Below are 18,612 nucleotides of genomic sequence, written 5' to 3' on the forward strand. Positions count from 1 at the left end.
TATACGATATATACAAGAATTACACAGGACTCGTATGATTACTCCGCCATCCCCTGCTCATTCGGGGCGTGCTGGGCGCTGTGGCCGGTACAGGGGGGAGTGAAGGCCGGACCGGGGCATTGCAGGACGGACAGTTGCCCGATCCCTTTAGTAGCCACTGATCGATACAGTCCATCTGACCCGTTAGCTCGCACTGCGAGGCGACAGCAGAAGGACTCACGTGGTAGACGTGCGAACATCCCAGCTGACGCAACTTGTCCGCCTTGAGCAAGATCGTTCGTCCTTCTTGTGGTTCCTCAAAGTTCTCCTGGCAGATGGCACATGTCGACTGATGTGGTGTGAGGTAGACAGGAGGAAGGGGCAGACGAGTGGCGGATATCAGGGAGTTTTCGGGTAGGTAGCAGACCATTTTCAGCTGGTCCAGCTCTGCGGAGGTGAGGGGGTCGGGCTGGGCCGCACGGGGCGCTTCGGGTTCGGCTGGAGCGGGCATGACGCCAAGACGCTGCAGGGCGTGCTATACTGTCAGCTGGCATGGATGTGAGACTTACCAAGACGACAGCGCCCCCGAGACCAACAATGACAACCACAAAGAATACCTGAAGAAGTAGAACCCAGCCGACGGCGGTCACGGTGAGGACTCCCCACCAGAGTGTTGGGCTGGCTGAGTAGCACGAGTAGCTAGAGGGCGGTGGATAGAAGAGGAGGATGTTGCCGAGGAGGAAGAGAATGGTGGATATAACGCCTAGTGAGCGGGAGATGCTGCTTATCAGCTTGACCTGAGCAAAGATGCTGGACAACCCACTTCAATGCGTGCTTATCTAGCCATCCCGATAGACCCCTCGCTGGCGCATCGACAGACTCTGCCCCAGACGCTCCATTCAGCATCCCCCTAGCTTGGCGAAGACTTCGCATACTCTGCCGTTCTCGCACCTCCCGTGCCTGCACCGCAGCAGGCGGAGCGAGCATGTCGACCGAGTCCCGAGGGAGCGCCAGACTCCCATCTCGCGTCTTGGTCCCGTCGGCCAGACTGATCTCGTCTTGATCTGTGATGCTCTCCAGCTCTAGTACGCACGTCAGGTCTAGCCGGGACGTGGATGCCTGATTGGGCCGTGGGGTGGAAGGGGCGGAGACGAGCGTGTTGAGAAGGGTGGAAGTGGACGACGTGGAGTGGACAAGGGAGGGGGCGGTGCGAGAGGAGAAGGAATTCTGGTTGTGTCGGACTTCGACACCACTGACGGTCAGCTTAGTACTCTCGGTGCTTCTGCCACACGTACCTCTGCTGTACGGACGTTGGCCCCTGCGCAGAATCCGGGCCAGCCAGACGTGCTTCTTCCCTTTCCTCCGCCTCGCGCTCTTCTCGCCGTCTTCGCCGCCGTCGCTCAGTCCGTATCAACATCCAGCAGCTAACGCTCCAGCATACCGTCAGGCGCACGATCTGCACGCCCATCCAAGCTTGAAAGAGCCCAGGATGAGAGCACGCGTCGGACGGCTGAGACTGCTTCTGCGATGGAAAGAGTGGTGAGGGGAGGGAAGTCGCGAGAATGAGGAGTACGATGAGTACCAAGACCTGATGGGGTCAGACGAATAGCGCAAAGTTGACCACTTGACATACCTGACCCAACCCGACGCCAGCCTTCAGCAGCATGACTGACTTCCAGCTCTGCTTGAAGCGCTGCAAACCCGCCATTGCCTTCCTGACTAGCGCCTGCCTCGTCTGGGGCTCGTCATCTTGAGTATGATCTCCCGCCTGCGCCAGACGCGAACCCTCTCGCAGGGAAGCCATGGTGGGAACGGTGGAGGATGACGAAGGTCCTTCCAGCGCAGGCGGACCGGCTGCCTGTGTTCTCCTCATATCGACCGAGCCTGACCCAAAGTACTGCTGAAAGACGGCCGTGTGGGTGAGGATCGGTTGATGGGGACTTGTGGCCACGCTCAAGACGACCGTGGCATGCCCTGACCGTGTTGCTGGCGAATAGTGCCTGACTCGGCAATGTCTCAGGCGAGGCCCACCAGGAGAATAAGACCGCGATCCGTGAGGCCTGTCAGATTCTCACAGCCACGAGGGGCTGCTGTGAGAGGATCGGTGCCTGTATCGCTGTTGTGAAGGGGATTTCGATGTATAGCACGGGGACGGATCGACCAGGAACGACGCGGACGGCCGATGGAGAGTCGAGACGGACAGGGCGGTGCCTAGCGATGAAACAAGTTTCGGGGTGCCCTCTCACCGGGGGGACTAACGGCCGGCCTATCGACTACGGACAAGTGTCACGGCCCACGGGCAGTATGAAGCTATGAAGAGAGAGACATGATCTCGCCAACTATCTAGGCAGTTAGGAGAGCTGCGGACCGTCGACTTGGCTGCCCGTCTTTTTGTTCCTGGTTCGGCCAGTTTGTGCCGAGTTCCTGTTCTTCTGGCTTGGACCTAAAATTAAGGTTCAGAATGGTCCCCGTGCCTGACTGAGTGGCGGGAACCACGCGCTCTGCCGTAAGGACTTCACCGCCACATTCCTTGTCAATGAGCTCTCAGCTGGAGTGATTCGAGCGGGTTGCTACAGTCGCAATGATTGCCGTCGCGCGCAGCCACCACCGAATCGCTTGCGATCCACAGACATTACTCAATCTTGCTCTGAGACGACATGCCCACTATCACTAGCTTTAGGTTGGATGTGAGAGCATTTATCCGAGTTTAGCCGAGGCACTAATTGCCTCCGGGACTTCGGGGGCTGGGTGGAAAGCGCTCACTCCTGGCATCTCTACTCTGCTACCCTCCCCCAATACAAGACCTTGCAGCATTCTGCCACCACGTTCGACATTTGCCATAGAAGGTGGATCCGGGAGGAACGACGCTACGTACCGCCGACGTGTCGCCCTTTCTAACGCTTCGTCAACGGGATGCCGCCGGGACAAAGGAGCGGGCTGACCGGTACCTTGGACCATGCTCTTTGTCTGATCTCGAGACCAGCTGTTCATTGTATCGCTCATCGCTTCTCACCGCTGACCGCATCTGTACTCGTACTCAAACCTATCCGTCCGCCGAGTCAGCTTTCAATTTTAACCAAAATGGTCCAGCTGCTCCGGTATCACCTGGTCGAACTCGTCCTCCTGCTCTTAGTTACTTCGATGGCCGCACCTATACCTGTGGCCATGGATCTCTTGAGCTCGGTCAGAACCACCCATCTCGATCTGTCCCTGGTGGGTATGCTGCCAGTCTGGGCGTCCCTGCATCTAACTATTCATGATAACTCTGTGTCGCCCTCGCGGCGGCTATGGGCAGGAGCCTCAGGAGGAGGGAGGCGGCGACGAGGTGAGTCCTTCTTCATCGAAAAGCAAGTGATCTACAGCGGGACTTGACCTCCTAGCAGTCGGATAAGAGACAAACAGCCCCCACCCCGGGAAGGCTGGTTAGGGCCGCGAGCGGAAAAGAGGCGTACCTCCGGAGCCTGACTACGAGGATGATGTATACTGGCTCTGAGGCGAGAGCGGGTTGGGGGACGACCGGACCATGAGCTTGCTTTTAAAGTGAGTCCGGATCGCAAGGTTGATGGCACGCGGATCCCGCTGATCCATGTAGGCCATGCAGACGCAGCTGTCCATGTGTTACAGACCCGAACAATGCACGGTCGCGACGCTTGCATACTCTCTCTGATACATACGCTGTTACTCGCTCATCCTTTACCACTGACACCCCCTCAGCCCTGCTGTCGGGGCAGGACATCAAAGGACCTTTGTTCTCTGACTTGTGTGGCTTTCAGCTTTTCTTGTTTCGCTCGGCTGCCTTGTTCCCGTGCGTGAGCGTGCCGGGGTATGTCCATAGTCCAGTGGCACCCTATCTGCTCGAGTACACCTCAGCCGACCTGCATGTCCACCAATAGCCCTCAAGGTCCCAGAACGTCTGCGCTCTACTGACCTGTACCTGACGACCGCGCGTACGAGACTCACCCAAAATGTGGCTGCGCTACTTGCTCCTCCTTCTCCCCTTCGCCACCTCTGCATCCATCAAGCTGACCAAATGCCGGCTCTCGGAGCACCTCTTAGAGCGGCGGCACCTCGGTCTCTCTCCGTCTCGTCCCTCAGTCCATCACGACATCCAAGCGGGCAAGAAGCGGAATCTACAAGACACCATACCTACATCCTCTGTCGCTCCTGCTGGTCAGCAGGGCGGAGGGACCATCTACTCTACGGTAAAGACGACGATATATGTCCAGCCTAGTGCGACTGATGTGCCTCCATCAGACCTTGGGAGCACATCGTTACAGGACGCACCGGCGGCTGGCGGCGGAACGATATATACAACAGTGAAGGTGTATGTGACTGTGACGCCGAGCTCGGGTGTAGGTGGGGGAATCCATGCGGTAGAAGGAGCATCGAGCAGTACTCCCTTGGCTTCTTCGACTGGTCTACCAAATGGCGATACTACGACCTCAAGTGGCGGGGTCGGTCCCAGCCTTACCAGCAGCTCATCCTCGACAGGGCTGCCTAATGTTCCGAACCAACCAGTCACAAGCTCCTCATCCGGGTCGCCGGCCTCCGCAACTGACTCATCAAGTACAGTGTCCGGTCCGACTTCGAAGACAGTCCCTCCAGCCGCGGCGATGCCTACTGACCTTGCTCTCAAGGGGGTTGACGCCTGGGTATACACAATCGACGTCAAGCTCGGCCAAGAGGGCAAAGTTGTACCCATGCTCGTGAGTATATCTTCATTTCCAGTCTGTATGACGCTAACTATATTCAGGTTGATACGGGCTCCTACACCTTCTGGGCCGCAGACAAGGCCTGCGCGGACTGTATCTCAGGAGGGATGGTCGGCGCCCTCGCGTCCAATCCGGAGCAGTGTACACCATACCAGACCTCTTACAAGACCGGCGGATTCAAGGGCTGTCTGGTGAATACCACGATGGAATTTGGCCCGTACAAGATGCAGAATATGGCGATGGCGGCGGCGACGGACGTCGGGGATGAGTTGACTGCGCACGGGAAGTCATTCAGGCGAGCTTTCAGTTTCACAACAATGTAAAAGACCAGACTGACTTGAGTAGCGGAATGTTCGGGCTCGCCATGGTGGACAGAATCGAGACGACTACGCCCATGTCCCGTATGCTGAGCGATGGACTGGTAGATGATCCTTGGGTGGGACTGAGATTGCAGCGGCAAGGGGAGGGAGACAGTAAGTCCCGCTCCAGTCGGTGTGATGAGCGATGACGACTATCTGCTGACACGACAGGCGAGGTTATATTCGGTAACGCCTTGAAATCGTGCGTTGTCACATGCTTCATATTATTGTTGGCGGTGCTGACACCCCCAGAACGTACGGCGATAGCGCATTTCACGTCGACTTGCCGCAGCGGAAAGGCGGCGGGACAAAGTACAATGTCACCTTGGACAGCTTTGCCATCATGGGTCAGCCCGTCAAGGACTCGCTCATCACCAATAGCGGAATGCTGCTGGATACTGGGACCTCCAATATTGTCGTTCCTGATTCGGTACGTGGCCTTGATATCTCGTGCTCCCTGGTCTCACTGCAAGCCAGTACTGACGATTGACAGAAATACGAGTGGATACTGAAAGCTCTGGTGCAGGAACCCGAAGTCCCAATGCATCCTCAACTCAAGACCGCGATGATCCCCTGTAAGGGTCGAGGGAATGTAGCGGAGGCACTGTCATTCACATTTGGCGGCGTGGCGTTCCCGGTGCCATGGAAAGACCTCGTGTAGGTTCTAGTACGTCTCAGCGATGAGCATAGCCTTTACTGACCATGTCTAGTGGTCCAGAGATCGACTTGGCTGGGACGCCGTTCGCTGGCAATGGTACTGGTGTGTATTGCGAGCCGAGGATACAAAAGATACCCGGCAACAGCAATGTGGGCATCCTTCGCCACCTGCTCGAGTGGCTGGCTGACGACGCAGTGGATCCTCGGGGATGCCTTCCTGGTCAATGTGAGTTGACTGAACCTTATAATTCGAGGTCACAGCTGACAGTCAGGTGTATCATGCTGTCAATACCCAGACTGGGGGTGTGCAGATATGGCGATTGAAGCCATAGATGTAGCAGGATAGGGTAGAGAGTTGCCGCTTTGGGCAGTTTGGGGCGGTTTCAGATGCAGTTGACTCATCCGCACCCCCGTTCCTGAAAAAGGAAGGTCTGTGCGTCTGACCGGGTATAAGTACCACCCGATCTCCCTCTTTTCATCTCTCATCCATACTTCTACCTTCTTCTTGCGCGAATGACCATTTACTACAAGTTAGCATAGACCATTCCAACAGTCACCTCAGTCCCCCTCTTCTCTCGTATAGCTCACATGAGAGAGCAGACTCTTGGTAGAGTAGAGAAGTTAGCTGTACTTCCCCTTACCTTCTTTTACATTGCTTCCACCCTTCCCCCTTCTTCTGTCCCATACCTCCCACTCGGCATCATGAGCAGCATCTTCAACGCGCTCTTCAGGTCTGTAGCCGCCACCGCCCCTCCCGCTCCCGCCTCGGCTGTCGACAACGGCAAGAAGAAGGTCAGCAAACCTACTACTCAACCTTCCTCCCCCGTCGCCCCCGCCGCCGATGAACCACGTAAGCGCATCGCGCCCGAGCCCACTCCAGCGTCCCCCGTCACCTCCATGCATGACGCGTATGGCTCATCCTCCCCCTTCAACCCCGGCGACGGCGATCACAGCTACGACATCACTACCTCCTCCACGTCTGAGCCAACCGACATTCTTCTCCCCCGCGGTGTCCCCTTCGTTCATCGTAGGCGGCTCCTCCTCCAGCAGGCCCTCGAGGCTGAAGGATCCCCCATCAAGGCGTCCAGTGCACACTCGCAGTCCACCGCGAGCCGAGGCAAAGCGATCACCATCCGCGACCCGCGAGATCCTACCACTCCTCCCGCTCCCAAAGTTGCCTCCAAGCCAGTCCAGCTTACCGAGTGGAGGAAGGAGCAGCTGCGGAGGCAGAACCCGCCAAGGCTGATCGAGCCGATCGTCATCCGCTCCGTCCCTACGCTGCATGGACAGGCCAACCTTCCTTATGCGCGCAATCCCAGGTGAGCTTCCTCTCCTCCTCCTCCTCCTCCGTCCTTCTGGAACTCCCGCATTGGGCACATGCTGACGTTGTAGTGGAGTCGACTCTCACATCCCAGACGAGGCCATGTTCAATCCTGCAACCTTCAACCTACACGAGAACGGCGCCAAGACCAGCTCGGACACGGCGGATCTTCTCGTTCCCCATCCCTCTACCAACCAAAACTACACTGAGCGTCAACCGCCTCCGGCGGTCTACCACGGTATGGGTCGACCTCCCTCGCGTCTTCCCTATCAGCAGCACATCGACATGACACACCTCCCGTCCAGCGCGGCCGGCATCGAGGCGTACAAGAGGCCTGAGACCGTTCAGCCACCTATAATTTACAGCTCCAAGCCGATGGTCAGTTTTGCGGACCTTCTCTTCGCAGTATCGCGCTGACACACCAGAAGCCCGACAGCAAGCGCACCCCGTCCGAGGTCCTTCGCGCCCAGATGAGCAGCATGCAGATCAACCGACCTCTCGAGTCGATCGTCGAGACCGCAGCTCACGCGGTCCCTCGTCCGATGTTCGAGATGGCTCGTAAGCGCTCCCTCTCGATGACCGCCCCATCCATCGACGCCGCGCAGAGGACCTCAAGCGATACCAGGACGTATGTTGCGCCTCGCAACGCTTCCGGCGAGGGCATCCAGCGCGTCGAGGTTGCCATCCCCATTCCCGTCCCGCCCAAATCCGCCGGGGTACCACCTACCGAGGAGGAGGTCCGCGCTGCCAAGGCTATCCTGGCCAATAGCAAGGCAGACGCTAGCGTCAACTGGAGGATGAAGACACCGGCCAATCAGGCTACTCCTCGAGCACCCCCGTCTTCGGAGAATCGGTACACGCCCTCATCGGACCGCAGCGACGATGCCCCGCACATGACCATCGACAACCTGTTTGAGAAGTTTGCCCCTTCCAGCGTAAGTGAGCTGGTGTCTGCTTGTATCGCTCGCGCTGACATTTCAGGGTCTCAGTCCCCTCACCATCAAGGTCAACACTCCTCCTCACGCAGACCCGGCGGTCAAGGAGATCTCCCAATGCCCCTTCACGAGCTCCAAGTTCGACCTTCTTCGCCCAGCCACCCCAGACGCTGGTGTCACTCCTTCCAAGGCCGACACCAGCAGCGAAGCCATCGTCGAGGACCTCATCAACCTCGCCAGCGAGCCGGACGAGAACGCCGTGCCGAAGCGCCACGTCCGCAAATCGTCCGCCAAGTCCAAAGGTACCCCCGGCGCCGGCAAGCTGCTCAAGCGCAACAGTGGCAAGGGGGACAAAGAAGACATCCCTCTCGTCTCCGTCGCCGGTACAAAGGCGAAGGCGCCTCTGGGTTCGGCAAAGACTGTCGCTGGTGCGGGTAAGGGCAAGGCGCCCCGGCCCGCTTAGCTCGTTCCCTCAATCCGGCTCGGTCACCTTTGTTAGCTTCCCTTCCCGCCCGGTCCACTTCGATTTCGCTTTCCCCATTGTACGCATACACTCCGCTCCCTTCCCATTTCGACTAGTCTGTCGAGACCACCCAAAAGTAACATACCCGTTACACCACTCCACTGTACGACCGCCACCCAGCCACGATCCGCACGACTTCATAGATTAGCTCGACACGACCTTGTACGGTAGTTAGCGTCAAGTAGATTAGCAGTAGATTAGTGTCCCATGTCTCCATGTTTTCCTTCCGCCTTTGTAGTTCCGCACGCCCGAGTTTGTAGCAGAGTCCATTCGCATGCATTTACTGTATATATCAATCTAGTTGGAGATGGAGGTGGTGTATCCTTTAAGCATACCTCCCGACCGGTAGAGATGTCGGTCAAGAGGAATAAATAAGGACAGCCGCCGTTAGACGGTTTCGGCTTTTGGGTCGCTTTGGGCTGCTTTTTGACCCCTCGAATCGGTGATAGCGATGGGAGGGGCTTCGAAAGAGCCAGTGTGCAGGGCACGGGGGGATGAAGGGTGAGGGGAGGAAGGGGAGGCGAGGATGTAATGAGATGAGAAGTAGAGGCATGGGTAGGGGGAGTAAGGCGAAATTGAAAATTGCTGGGCCCTGGTGGGTGGTGAGCAGGGTGACGGCCGAAGAGATGAGTATATCAGTACTGCGACGATACCATGGAGCGAGGCGCGATACATCGATGAGCTTGGATACCTATCCGGTCAGCTTCAGCCTCGAGCGGGGTGAGGCAAGCACATTCAACTCACAATCTTTTTTCTTCATCTTACAACCTCCTTGGCTTCCTTGCCCTCGTACCTCCAATCTTGACCCCTGTCCTATCTTCCACCTTGACGATCATCTTCCTCACATCTCCCCCCTCATTCCCGCCCAGAGCCTGCGAAAACGCCTCGGCCCCCTGACCCTGAAACCCCTTATACGCCAGCCGGATCTGAATGCCTCTGCTTCCGCGTACGGGCGCCTCTCTCGACACCTCCTTCATCTTTTCAAACATCTTTAGTGCGGCCTGGTGCGCCGCCTCATAGCCTGACCGAGCGGCATTCTTGAAGGTTTTCCCCGTCCCGCCGGTGATGGTCGGGAAGAGCGGGCCTTGGCGGTCCGATAGGGTGAGAAGGAGGTTGTTGCGGGTGGACATGACGGTGAGTGTGTGGGTGGAGGGCGTGTCGTCGGTGGTAGGAAGAGGGTCCCACCGGTATTTAGGGGGAGAGGGGGCGCGCGTTGGTGAGAGGGAGGAGATGGTGGGGATGCGGGATCCGCCAGGGACGGATGTGGGTGAGCGGGGTGGGCGGACGGATGAGGTGGATGTGGCGGCGGGGGTGGGTGTCAGAGCAGCAAGGTTGGGGAAAGTTTCGCGGAGGGTGGTAGTGGTGGAGGATTCATCTGAGCGGGAAGGGGAACGGGCAAAGGTGACCCGAGCGGACGTCGCGAAGCCTGACGACTGGCGAGCGGCAGCTCGAGGGACAGCTACGCCGAGGGTGAGCTTGGAAGAGCTGGCTACTGCGTTTCTGAACATGGTGCTAAGTGGTGGATGGTGGAGGAGAGAGAGGTGGAAGGGCAGATCGAAAAGCGCCGCGAGAGGAATTTGGCGCTTGCGAGCAGATTACGTATGCAGCCGGGCGCACGTGATCTAATATGGTGATCCGCTGCAGTGCAGCGCAGGGGCGTTACGGTAGTCATACCTCACGCTACGCTGTCTGATCGATATTCCAAGCATGCGGAAGTGAAGAAGGACCAGAGGAGAGGTGAGGAGACAGCAACTGTTCATACATTCCAAATTCCAGATTTCAGCAATCCTCGTTACATGCGCGCCTTGACGAGATTCTTGACGCTGTCTGGGTCGAGCACCGAAGAGGGATACGGCAGCATCGGAGCCCTGATGTGGCTCTCGCCTCCATCGACCACCTGAAACATCAGCCACAGCTCCCGTCGTGGCTGCGAAGAAAGAGGGAGAGCTCGGAGAGAGGGCAGATAGGTCAGACATACCATTACTGAGCCGGTGATCCATGATCCAGCTGGGGAGAAGAGGAACGTGGCGGCTTGAGCGATATCCTCTGATGGTATCAGCCATGCATTACCCTGACTATCACTTGATACGGAGGAGCAAGCTGATGTACCTTTCTTGCCCATGCGTCCGAGAGGGATCTGGGCCTCCACGTTTGACCCTTTAGGCGTAAGTCTCGACATGCCCTCCGTGTCCCCGATAGGTCTATTATAGTCAGCTCGCCCATCCACGTGCCCACTTCAAAGACGTCCCCGCTCACCCAGGCGCAATCACGTTGCTTCTGACGCCCCTCGGCCCCTCCTCTACCGCCAGTGCTTGACTCAGCGCGTCCACCCCCGCCTTCGCAGCGGCCACATGCGGCTGGAAAGGCACTCCGCGGTAGTGTAGCGTCGCCGAGATGTGGATGTAGCTCCCCTGAGACTTGCGAACGTGCGCGAGAGTAGACTTGATGGTGTGGTATGTCCCGAGAAGGTCGATCTCGATCACGGTTCGGAAGGCGTTGGCGGAGAGGGTAGAGATGGGTGCGAGGCTGAAGATTAGCAAAGAGACAGCAGTAAAGATGAAGTAGGGACGTACAAGTTTCCAGCAGCGCCTGTCTGGTCAGCTATAGTTTGGAGCCAGCATAATCATAATCAGGCCAGCTCACCGCAGATGACAAAGTCGATCTTCCCAAACTCTTTGATTGTAGCTTCAACCGCCCGTCCGACCTGAGACGGGTCTCGGACATCGGCAGAAGTAGCGATGCACCTTCCCTTACCGCCCGAAGACTTCTCGAGCGCCCTAGCGGACTCTTCCAGGCCCTTGGCGCTGAAGGTTCAGCTTGAAATTCCCTTCGAGAGGCCTATTCCGTCAAAGACTGGAGACCTACTCTCGCCCAACAATCGCAGCAGAGCATCCGAGACGCATCATCTGCTCTGTGATAGTGTAGCATATCCCTGACCTGCCTGCAAGGGTCAGTGCGTGACCGAGGACCCGAGTCACGGAGACGCTCACCTCCGGTACAGAAGAGGACTTTGCCCTTGAATAGGTCTTTCTGGAAGGTGTCCATTGCGGTCGTCGCTGTCGTGTTCGGTTGCGTTTTACTCAAGGGGCTCTGTCTCAAGGTCAGTCTGACGATGAAGGGGGGATGAAGAGGGTAGTGAAGTCGAGATGGAAGGGCACAGGTAAGGCCCAAGACAAGACAAGGCAAGGCAAGGCTGAGCTCCGTCCGGAAAGTTCGGGTATGGAGGATGCCGGAATGAGGAACGCGGTTATGGTCGGCCGCCGTGGGGTTCCAAAGAAAGACGCGACGAGCAGAGGTGAAGCTGAAGGCTGCGGGAGGGTCGTCTTCCTTTGTCCTGCTATCTGATATATACTGCTGTTGTTGCGAGTCTATTGACCACTGCCTCTCAACCACCCTGATTAAAGAACTTGCAACATGGTCTACACAATCGTCGTCCACCTTCAATCAAAGCCTGTACGCAGATTTTACCCACTCATCGATGCCTGATGCGACCCACAGCTCACGCCCAGGACACCGTCGAAGAGGTCAAGGCGAAGCTGATCGAAGCTGCTGAAGTGTACCGGAAAGACAGAGAAGTAAGTCTGATGCGGACTTGCGGGATGTCCGGCATTAAGACCAGCTTATAGTAAGTTGGCGGAGGGGAGCTGACCCGTGTAGACGCTTGACTGGCACGTCATGCAGGACCCAAAGGACGCTACCAAGTTCTGCATTGTGGAGCGGTATGAGCAAGAGTCTAGCCAGCAGTATCACCTGAATAACCCGGTATGTTCTCCCTAGCCGTCGATCGAGATATCATGCGCGCTCGGACCGATGGTGCGATAGCTGGCATTGACCTGGGCAGTACTGGAAGACCTTTGACCCGTATGTCAAGCCGAGGCTGGCAAAGGAGATGGAGCTGTCTCGATGGGAGGAGATGTAGCTAGCGGAATCGCGGCGGCAGGGCGTTCTTTAGCAGGTTCATCACCCTCGGCATGAAGCTGTCCCCAATCGACGCTGAAGATCTCTTCCGCAGAGGAATGCTGCGGTTACGACACAGCTTGCGGATCTCGATTGCGGATGGTACCAGCCGCCTTCAGCATCGAGCAGCTACTGACTGTGCAAACCTCGCTGTCGATTACAGACGATGCTGCGCTGCATCCTGATTGATTCCTCTGCTACTGCTCGGATGCTGTTCCTGGCCGTCACACATGCTCCGAGCTTATATCTTCGCTTGTCTGGGTCCCAGTCTTGTCCGCTGTCGATCCCTCGTACTAATCTCCGGAATTTCCCAAAGCAGCAAATCGTATTCAAACAGTGGCGCTTTCTTTAACGCTAAACATTTCCTCCTCCCTCGCCGAAGAACAAGGGGGTTTGAGCTCTGAGAGTCACTCACTGCTGTTCTGCTTGCTTGTGCTTCTGTTTCATCACATCTATCGTTACTCTCGACGCTGGTGCCACCCGCGATCGCCCGCTACATCCTATCTGAGAGGCAAAGGCTGGACCGGACGTCCTCTCCCTCCTTTACCCCAGTGGCGCCTTTTCGGGTTTACGGCGCGTGCAACCGTGCTCTCCAAACGCAAACCCAGCAAATATCCAAAGGTCCCTCGATCAGAGGTCCTTTGACGGATCGACATCACGCGGACACTGCTTCTCTCGCCACTGCACAGCTGCTGCATAGACCAAGTCCTATCCCTGTCCAACCGTCACATCGCTGTCAACTAGCTCGCGACCCCATTTCGCGGTCGACAAGCTAGCTCGGGACCCTCAACTTTACATCTGAAACACCCGCACAAGCCACCCGGTTCCGCCTCACTCTGTCGCCACTCTCACTTCACCACTCTCGCTCGTGGTAGTCACATCATCAACAACAGCCCAGGCGCGACAGATCACCAGCCCCGTCCTACTCCTTCATCGTCCCATTCTTTGGACGAGATATCAACAGGCAACGCCGCTACCCCCCGTTCTCCCTCTGTACTCCTACGCGGTCCCTGCTGGACCCTCGGACCGCTACCCTCGACCTCCGCCGCGCACCCCTTCTTCGTTCAACCTTCGACTTCTTCCTCCTCCTACCTCTTTGTTGTCTTCTTCGGACTCCTCCGACACCTCCTTCCCTATCCATCGGCACCACCTCGGCGCCGCCATCCGCAAGCGCGTCTCACTCCACCTTCGTATCCAGGCACGAACACGGTCGGCTCCCCAGTCGGCGCCGTTTCTCGCCTGTACCTCTCAACCCCTCCACCTCCACCGTTACCTCCTCCCATTCGACATCTCGGCTGCGCTGCCGAGTCCAGGCCCGTCCAACGCTACATCCGCCTTGTACCGGCCTCGCTTGCGCTGCAGCCCGCGGACCGGGTCACTGTATCCTGGCGTCTGAATCAGGCACCAGGGCGATTCCAGCAGACGCATCCAGACCGATCTGGCCTGCGCAGTCACATTGCAAGGCACTCCTCATTCCCGAGGGAGAATAGGCTGTAGATCCAGTTTCAGAGCGGCTCGATTGCTCGGAGATCTCGAGGGTGGCATAGGGATCAGGTGGTCCGAGCGGGGAGATATTGAAATTTAGAAGTGAGTTGGCACACACAGCCTTCTCGGCGCCCAATGCTATCTGCAAACCATAGTCTGCTAGCTTGGAAACTTTGGGGGACCGGGAGGAGCATTCCGACGCCATCACGCAACCTCTTTTGGTATGGAACGCTGATCATGCCCAGACCATCGTTACATTCCATCTGTCACTCATCTGCGTACACCGTCACGCTTCTTCCGCCGACCATCACTATAAAGGCAATATCCTACCCTCCCTTTCGACCCATCAATCAATCACGGGCCTCCTTAGCGTCCACCCCTTCACCCTCCTTTATCTCCCGCAACCCTTACCTACCTACCCTCAAAACGTGTCCCTTGTCAACGACAGCACGACCACACGCGCCCACTCGGCCCTCCTTCGTACCCACGCATTCGCCTTAGCCACCGAGGCTAAGCTCATGCAACCACCGCCCATCTCCCATTATCATGTCTGGACCTGGTTCCATTTCGCGCAAACGCGTTGGATCACTTAGCCAGCAATCATCACTCCCTCCTCTCGACATGCAGACCATCCAAATGCCATCAAATCCGTGAGTCTTACTCTCACCGCCACTGATCGCATGTCGCTCAAGGCTTCATCAAACGCGGGGACTTGCGCTGACGTATCCAGTCAAAACGCCCTGGCGATAAAAACAGCCGCTCTCTCCTCAAATCGCTCATTATACCAAATATGTAGTCAACTTAAGAGACGACTAGGCGGAGTAGAGGACTTTGCGGGGTTTCTCGGTATGTCCATCCACCCGCCTGTTCGAGGATGAGCTGATGCGTCAGAAATGCCACCAGACGCCGAGCGCCTGGACATCGTCTCGCACATGTGCCATGTTCTTCGACTCGGCTCTTCCCTCTGTCACCTGTACAACCTCCTTATCCCATCCTTTGTCGACCCTACCTCTGGCGTCTACGCCGACCTCCCCGCACCCCGTCAAATCGTCTACGATTTCCCCAACTTTATCACCGCACCAGACAGGCAAGGGATAAAGAACTGGGCGAAACGGCCAGAGAACGCAAAGACTTGCCAAAAGTACATTGCGATCTTCAGCATGGCGATGAAGCAGCGAGCAGAAGAAGGGAGATGGCATGGCGAGTCATGGGCGCTGCATGAGCTTTGGGGGAAGACGACGGGGGAGGATGCAGAGACGTACGATTCGACGGGGCTGTTGAAGGTGCTCAACACGGTCGAGACGATGCTCAACAATCTACCTCTATCGGCCATGGCCGAGGAATCGCCCATCACGCCACATACGGCCGGCTCGTCACATCACGGGCACTTTGTCAAGCCATCATTTGACGTCCCATTCACGCTCGGCGGTAATGTCACCGGAAACGTCGGCGGAGCGGCGGCACTCGCGAGTATGGCGGCGACGATGAACGGCGGTGTACACATCCACGCGGAATCCACACCGGAGGCGATGCGGCAGAGCAACTCGTCGGCCGATGCGAACGCGTTCAAATCCGTCGAGGAGCTCGTTTCGTCGGAAAAGTCGTATGTGCAGGAACTGGAGATCGTCGTGCGGTGCTCGCAGGAGATGGTCGACGCCCAACTCATCTCGACCGACCGGTGCTTTGCCATCTTTTGCAACCTCAACAAAATCCTCGAATTTCACCGGAAATTCCTCATCAAGCTCGAGACGGAGTATGAGCCGGTCGAGCAGTCATCGGGACCCCGGGCATGGGCAGAGGGAAGATGGGGACTGCCGTTCGTTACCAGCGAGAACGAATTTGCGGTGTATGGTCCGTACTGCGCCAACTACCTGTTGGCGATGCAGATCGTCAATGAGCAGATGCCAAATCTACTCGTGAGTCAGCGCAAGGGGCAGGGCTGATGGCCAGCGTGGGCAAGAATTAGGCGAGGCCGACCGGCCGTGTCTCCACCCGGAGCGCGAGCTGCAGGCGTTCATGATCAAGCCTATTCAGCGGATCACCAAGTATCAGCTTCTCCTCGATGTCGGTCCATCCCCAGTCTGTGTGGACTAGAGCTGATTCCAGGCTATCCTCAACACCACTGCCAAGCACGACTACCCCCACCGTGCCGAGCTGGAAGAAGGCGCAGCTGCCATCCGCCGAGTCGCCATGCAGATCAACGACATGACGGACAAGCAAGCCAAGCTTCAGATCGTCAACGACCTGCTCGGCCGCGTCGAGGATTGGAAGGGACACGATGTGGTAAAATTCGGCGAGCTCTTCCTCGATGAGCACTTTACCGTCACCAAGGCGGACCAACCACGCGACTACCACGTCTTTTTGTTTGAAAAGATGATGCTGTGCTGCAAGGAGGTGACGCCGGACCGGAAGGAGAAGAACACCAAGTCGGCGCTGCGCAAGACCAAGGGGAGGAGTAATACCGTGCAGGAGCCAAAGAGGCTGGCGCTCAAGGGGCGGATATTCGTTTGCAATATCAACCGAGCGACCGTTGTGCCTACGACTGGTGAGTCTGGACCGTGCCCAAGAAGAAGAACCTGGCTGACCCGCAGACATGTCAAGTGGTAAGCTTACTATCGCTTGGACCGTTCCACATCGTCATCCCAGCGGCTACGCGGAGGACGTCGAGGACTACTTTGTCATGACGGGCAAGTCGGACGACACACTCAAGAAGTGGGCAGACAAGGTTATGGAGCTGGCCGAGCTGGACCGGAGAAAGCAGGACGAGATACGGACGGAACGGGAACGGAATAACGGTCGCATGTCGGCATCATCCCAGTTCCCTAGCTCCCAATGGGCTCCACCCACGCCGGCGGTCGAAGCTCCTCCCTTCCAGTTCCCACCACCGCTGCCTGGGCACGGCGGCCAATTCGCCGAGGACGACGATGACGACCTCGGTTTCCGGAGCGGTCGTACGACACCCAGCATGAGCGGTAGCTCGACCATCCACGGATACTACCCCACCGTCACCAATGCTGGTCGGCGGGTACAGTCCCAGCAGGGCATGCCACCTCAGAACCATGCGGAACTTCGGGCACGGGCGATGACGGAGGACCAGAACGGACCCTCCATGACGCAGTGGCGGCAGCAGGGGCAACAACCTCAGATGCCACCCATGCCACGCATGGTGTCGGCACAGTCGTCCATGTCGGCTGCGTCAGAGGCGAGCTTCGGTCATGCCGCCCCTCGAGGCAGTATCAATCGGAATATGAGCACCTCCCGCCTCGGTCCCTCGGAAGAGGTGGACGAAGGGTCGGATCACACCGCCACATACTCGCAACGCTACCCCTCGCAGCGAGGTATGATGGCCCGGGCTCCATCACAGGGTATCCCACCTACCGTCCCCTACCCCGGCTCTCTTCTCCGGAACCGCTCCGCATCCTCCCCCAATGTCTTCCAACAACCTCATGTCGGGCCATCACCGTCATCAGGACACACCCCTATCCTCCCCGGCACGGCCGAGTACGACTATACCGACTCGGTCGGCATGTCGAGCTCGTCCACTCTTGTCGGCGGGCAGTATCAGGGCAACCGGACCTCGGGCGGAGGCAAGCGCTCGTCCAGCGAGAGCCAATCCACCGAGACGTCCGAGTCTAGCTCGGGACCCAGTCCGGCTACTCCCTACGCCAACAATGCTAGCGAGCTGCGGGGTTCAGTCCAGGTTGAGAGGCACGGGAGTGGGGACTTGGGTATGGGCGGCATCGGCGGCGGGTCAGCTATTCTCATCAGGGTCAAATGTGGCGAAGTAAGTCTTGCAACCAAATAGTCAGAAGGGATTGTGCTGATCAGCTAGTGCCAATTCTCCCTTGGTGTCCCATCCGAGATCACCTATCCTATGCTGCATCAAAAGATCGCCAAGAAAATCCGGCTCTTCCGCATCTCGGGACCCGAATCGGCCGCTCCACTACTCATCAAGTGGCTCGACGCGGAAGGGGACGAGATCTCGCTCCGGTGCGATGCGGACGTCGAGGCGATGTTTGAAGAGGCACGCGAACTCAACTGGTCGACTATAAATCTGGTCGCCAAGTGATTCACCCTCGTCATCCCATCTGCATCATCCTCATCATCTACGGCTCCTACCTACCACACTAGTTGTCAATAACGAACCCCCACGACAGACCAGGACGACGGACGACGTATCGGTCCACTTCTCAAGCTACAACTCTCGGGCTTTCGGTTCTCCTTCTCTTCCCTTGACTGCAAACCATACTGTAACTTGTTTATTACCCATACCACACACACACCCTCTACCATCAATTAGCATCTACCTCATCTACCCCCACCCAATCTAGCTAGCCCGATATCACCTCCTTCTTGCGTCTCCTGTTTTTTACCTTTATAGATGTCGGGCCTTTGCGGGCGGGTCTCTTGTGCGAGCGATCTTGAAACGAAGAGGGGGAAATTTGTAGGTAGCGAGAAGGCAAACCGAAGAAGGAATGTATACTCGTATGAAGCACGAGTCGCAGTCAGCCAGTAACTCGGCACTGCAGTGGCACTGACATGCTGACAGCTGGACAGCTGCTGGTCCTAATCCTACCGCTCCGGATGTATCCGGGCCGATCACGCTTTAGCTTTAAATCTTTACGGCATGCTGTTCGGAATTCTGGCCAAAGTTGCGCTTGAAGACGTGATCGCTGCTGCAGCC

General features: G+C 57.4%; 9 protein-coding genes across 9 annotated transcripts; 6 read left to right on the top strand and 3 right to left on the bottom strand.

Annotated features, from left to right (window-relative positions):
* Positions 1-19: 19 nt before the first annotated feature.
* On the bottom strand, positions 20-1,783 carry MKK02DRAFT_38722 (uncharacterized protein; the record flags this gene model as incomplete). Its single annotated transcript, XM_053090244.1, has 6 exons — positions 20-175; positions 221-514; positions 549-759; positions 803-1,231; positions 1,275-1,567; positions 1,613-1,783. 6 exons carry the CDS (start codon positions 1,781-1,783, stop codon positions 20-22), a joined length of 1,554 nt encoding a protein of 517 aa, XP_052943827.1.
* A 1,277-nt stretch (positions 1,784-3,060) lies between these two features.
* On the top strand, positions 3,061-3,506 carry MKK02DRAFT_28764 (uncharacterized protein; the record flags this gene model as incomplete). Its single annotated transcript, XM_053087641.1, has 3 exons — positions 3,061-3,192; positions 3,275-3,304; positions 3,360-3,506. 3 exons carry the CDS (start codon positions 3,061-3,063, stop codon positions 3,504-3,506), a joined length of 309 nt encoding a protein of 102 aa, XP_052943828.1.
* A 438-nt stretch (positions 3,507-3,944) lies between these two features.
* Positions 3,945-4,480, top strand: MKK02DRAFT_38723 (uncharacterized protein; the record flags this gene model as incomplete). Its single annotated transcript, XM_053090245.1, has 2 exons — positions 3,945-4,331; positions 4,373-4,480. The coding sequence occupies 2 exons, from the start codon at positions 3,945-3,947 to the stop codon at positions 4,478-4,480; spliced, it is 495 nt and encodes a 164-aa protein (XP_052943829.1).
* Positions 4,481-4,592: 112 nt separating this feature from the next.
* Positions 4,593-6,039, top strand: MKK02DRAFT_38724 (aspartic peptidase domain-containing protein; the record flags this gene model as incomplete). Its single annotated transcript, XM_053090246.1, has 9 exons — positions 4,593-4,685; positions 4,733-4,977; positions 5,037-5,164; positions 5,222-5,252; positions 5,303-5,480; positions 5,544-5,707; positions 5,761-5,857; positions 5,904-5,933; positions 5,980-6,039. The coding sequence occupies 9 exons, from the start codon at positions 4,593-4,595 to the stop codon at positions 6,037-6,039; spliced, it is 1,026 nt and encodes a 341-aa protein (XP_052943830.1).
* Positions 6,040-6,409: 370 nt separating this feature from the next.
* MKK02DRAFT_38725 (uncharacterized protein) lies at positions 6,410-8,426 on the top strand (the record flags this gene model as incomplete). Its single annotated transcript, XM_053090247.1, has 4 exons — positions 6,410-7,026; positions 7,100-7,406; positions 7,454-7,963; positions 8,010-8,426. The coding sequence occupies 4 exons, from the start codon at positions 6,410-6,412 to the stop codon at positions 8,424-8,426; spliced, it is 1,851 nt and encodes a 616-aa protein (XP_052943831.1).
* An 821-nt stretch (positions 8,427-9,247) lies between these two features.
* On the bottom strand, positions 9,248-9,994 carry MKK02DRAFT_38726 (uncharacterized protein; the record flags this gene model as incomplete). The annotated part of the gene is made up of 1 exon (XM_053090248.1): positions 9,248-9,994. The coding sequence occupies one exon, from the start codon at positions 9,992-9,994 to the stop codon at positions 9,248-9,250; it is 747 nt and encodes a 248-aa protein (XP_052943832.1).
* A 284-nt stretch (positions 9,995-10,278) lies between these two features.
* On the bottom strand, positions 10,279-11,531 carry MKK02DRAFT_18250 (uncharacterized protein; the record flags this gene model as incomplete). Its single annotated transcript, XM_053085916.1, has 8 exons — positions 10,279-10,383; positions 10,465-10,532; positions 10,596-10,687; positions 10,743-11,012; positions 11,060-11,075; positions 11,130-11,290; positions 11,352-11,427; positions 11,477-11,531. 8 exons carry the CDS (start codon positions 11,529-11,531, stop codon positions 10,279-10,281), a joined length of 843 nt encoding a protein of 280 aa, XP_052943833.1.
* A 369-nt stretch (positions 11,532-11,900) lies between these two features.
* Positions 11,901-12,405, top strand: MKK02DRAFT_38728 (uncharacterized protein; the record flags this gene model as incomplete). Its single annotated transcript, XM_053090249.1, has 4 exons — positions 11,901-11,939; positions 11,996-12,061; positions 12,144-12,248; positions 12,328-12,405. The coding sequence occupies 4 exons, from the start codon at positions 11,901-11,903 to the stop codon at positions 12,403-12,405; spliced, it is 288 nt and encodes a 95-aa protein (XP_052943834.1).
* A 2,069-nt stretch (positions 12,406-14,474) lies between these two features.
* Positions 14,475-17,997, top strand: MKK02DRAFT_17718 (uncharacterized protein; the record flags this gene model as incomplete). Its single annotated transcript, XM_053085828.1, has 7 exons — positions 14,475-14,578; positions 14,659-14,774; positions 14,820-15,844; positions 15,879-15,992; positions 16,035-16,486; positions 16,530-17,712; positions 17,761-17,997. 7 exons carry the CDS (start codon positions 14,475-14,477, stop codon positions 17,995-17,997), a joined length of 3,231 nt encoding a protein of 1,076 aa, XP_052943835.1.
* Between the last annotated feature and the right edge of the window lie 615 nt (positions 17,998-18,612).

Source organism: Dioszegia hungarica (genome assembly GCF_025882075.1).
Source record: "Dioszegia hungarica strain PDD-24b-2 chromosome Unknown MKK02contig_16, whole genome shotgun sequence".
In the NCBI taxonomy this organism is placed as follows: Eukaryota; Fungi; Basidiomycota; class Tremellomycetes; order Tremellales; family Bulleribasidiaceae; genus Dioszegia; species Dioszegia hungarica.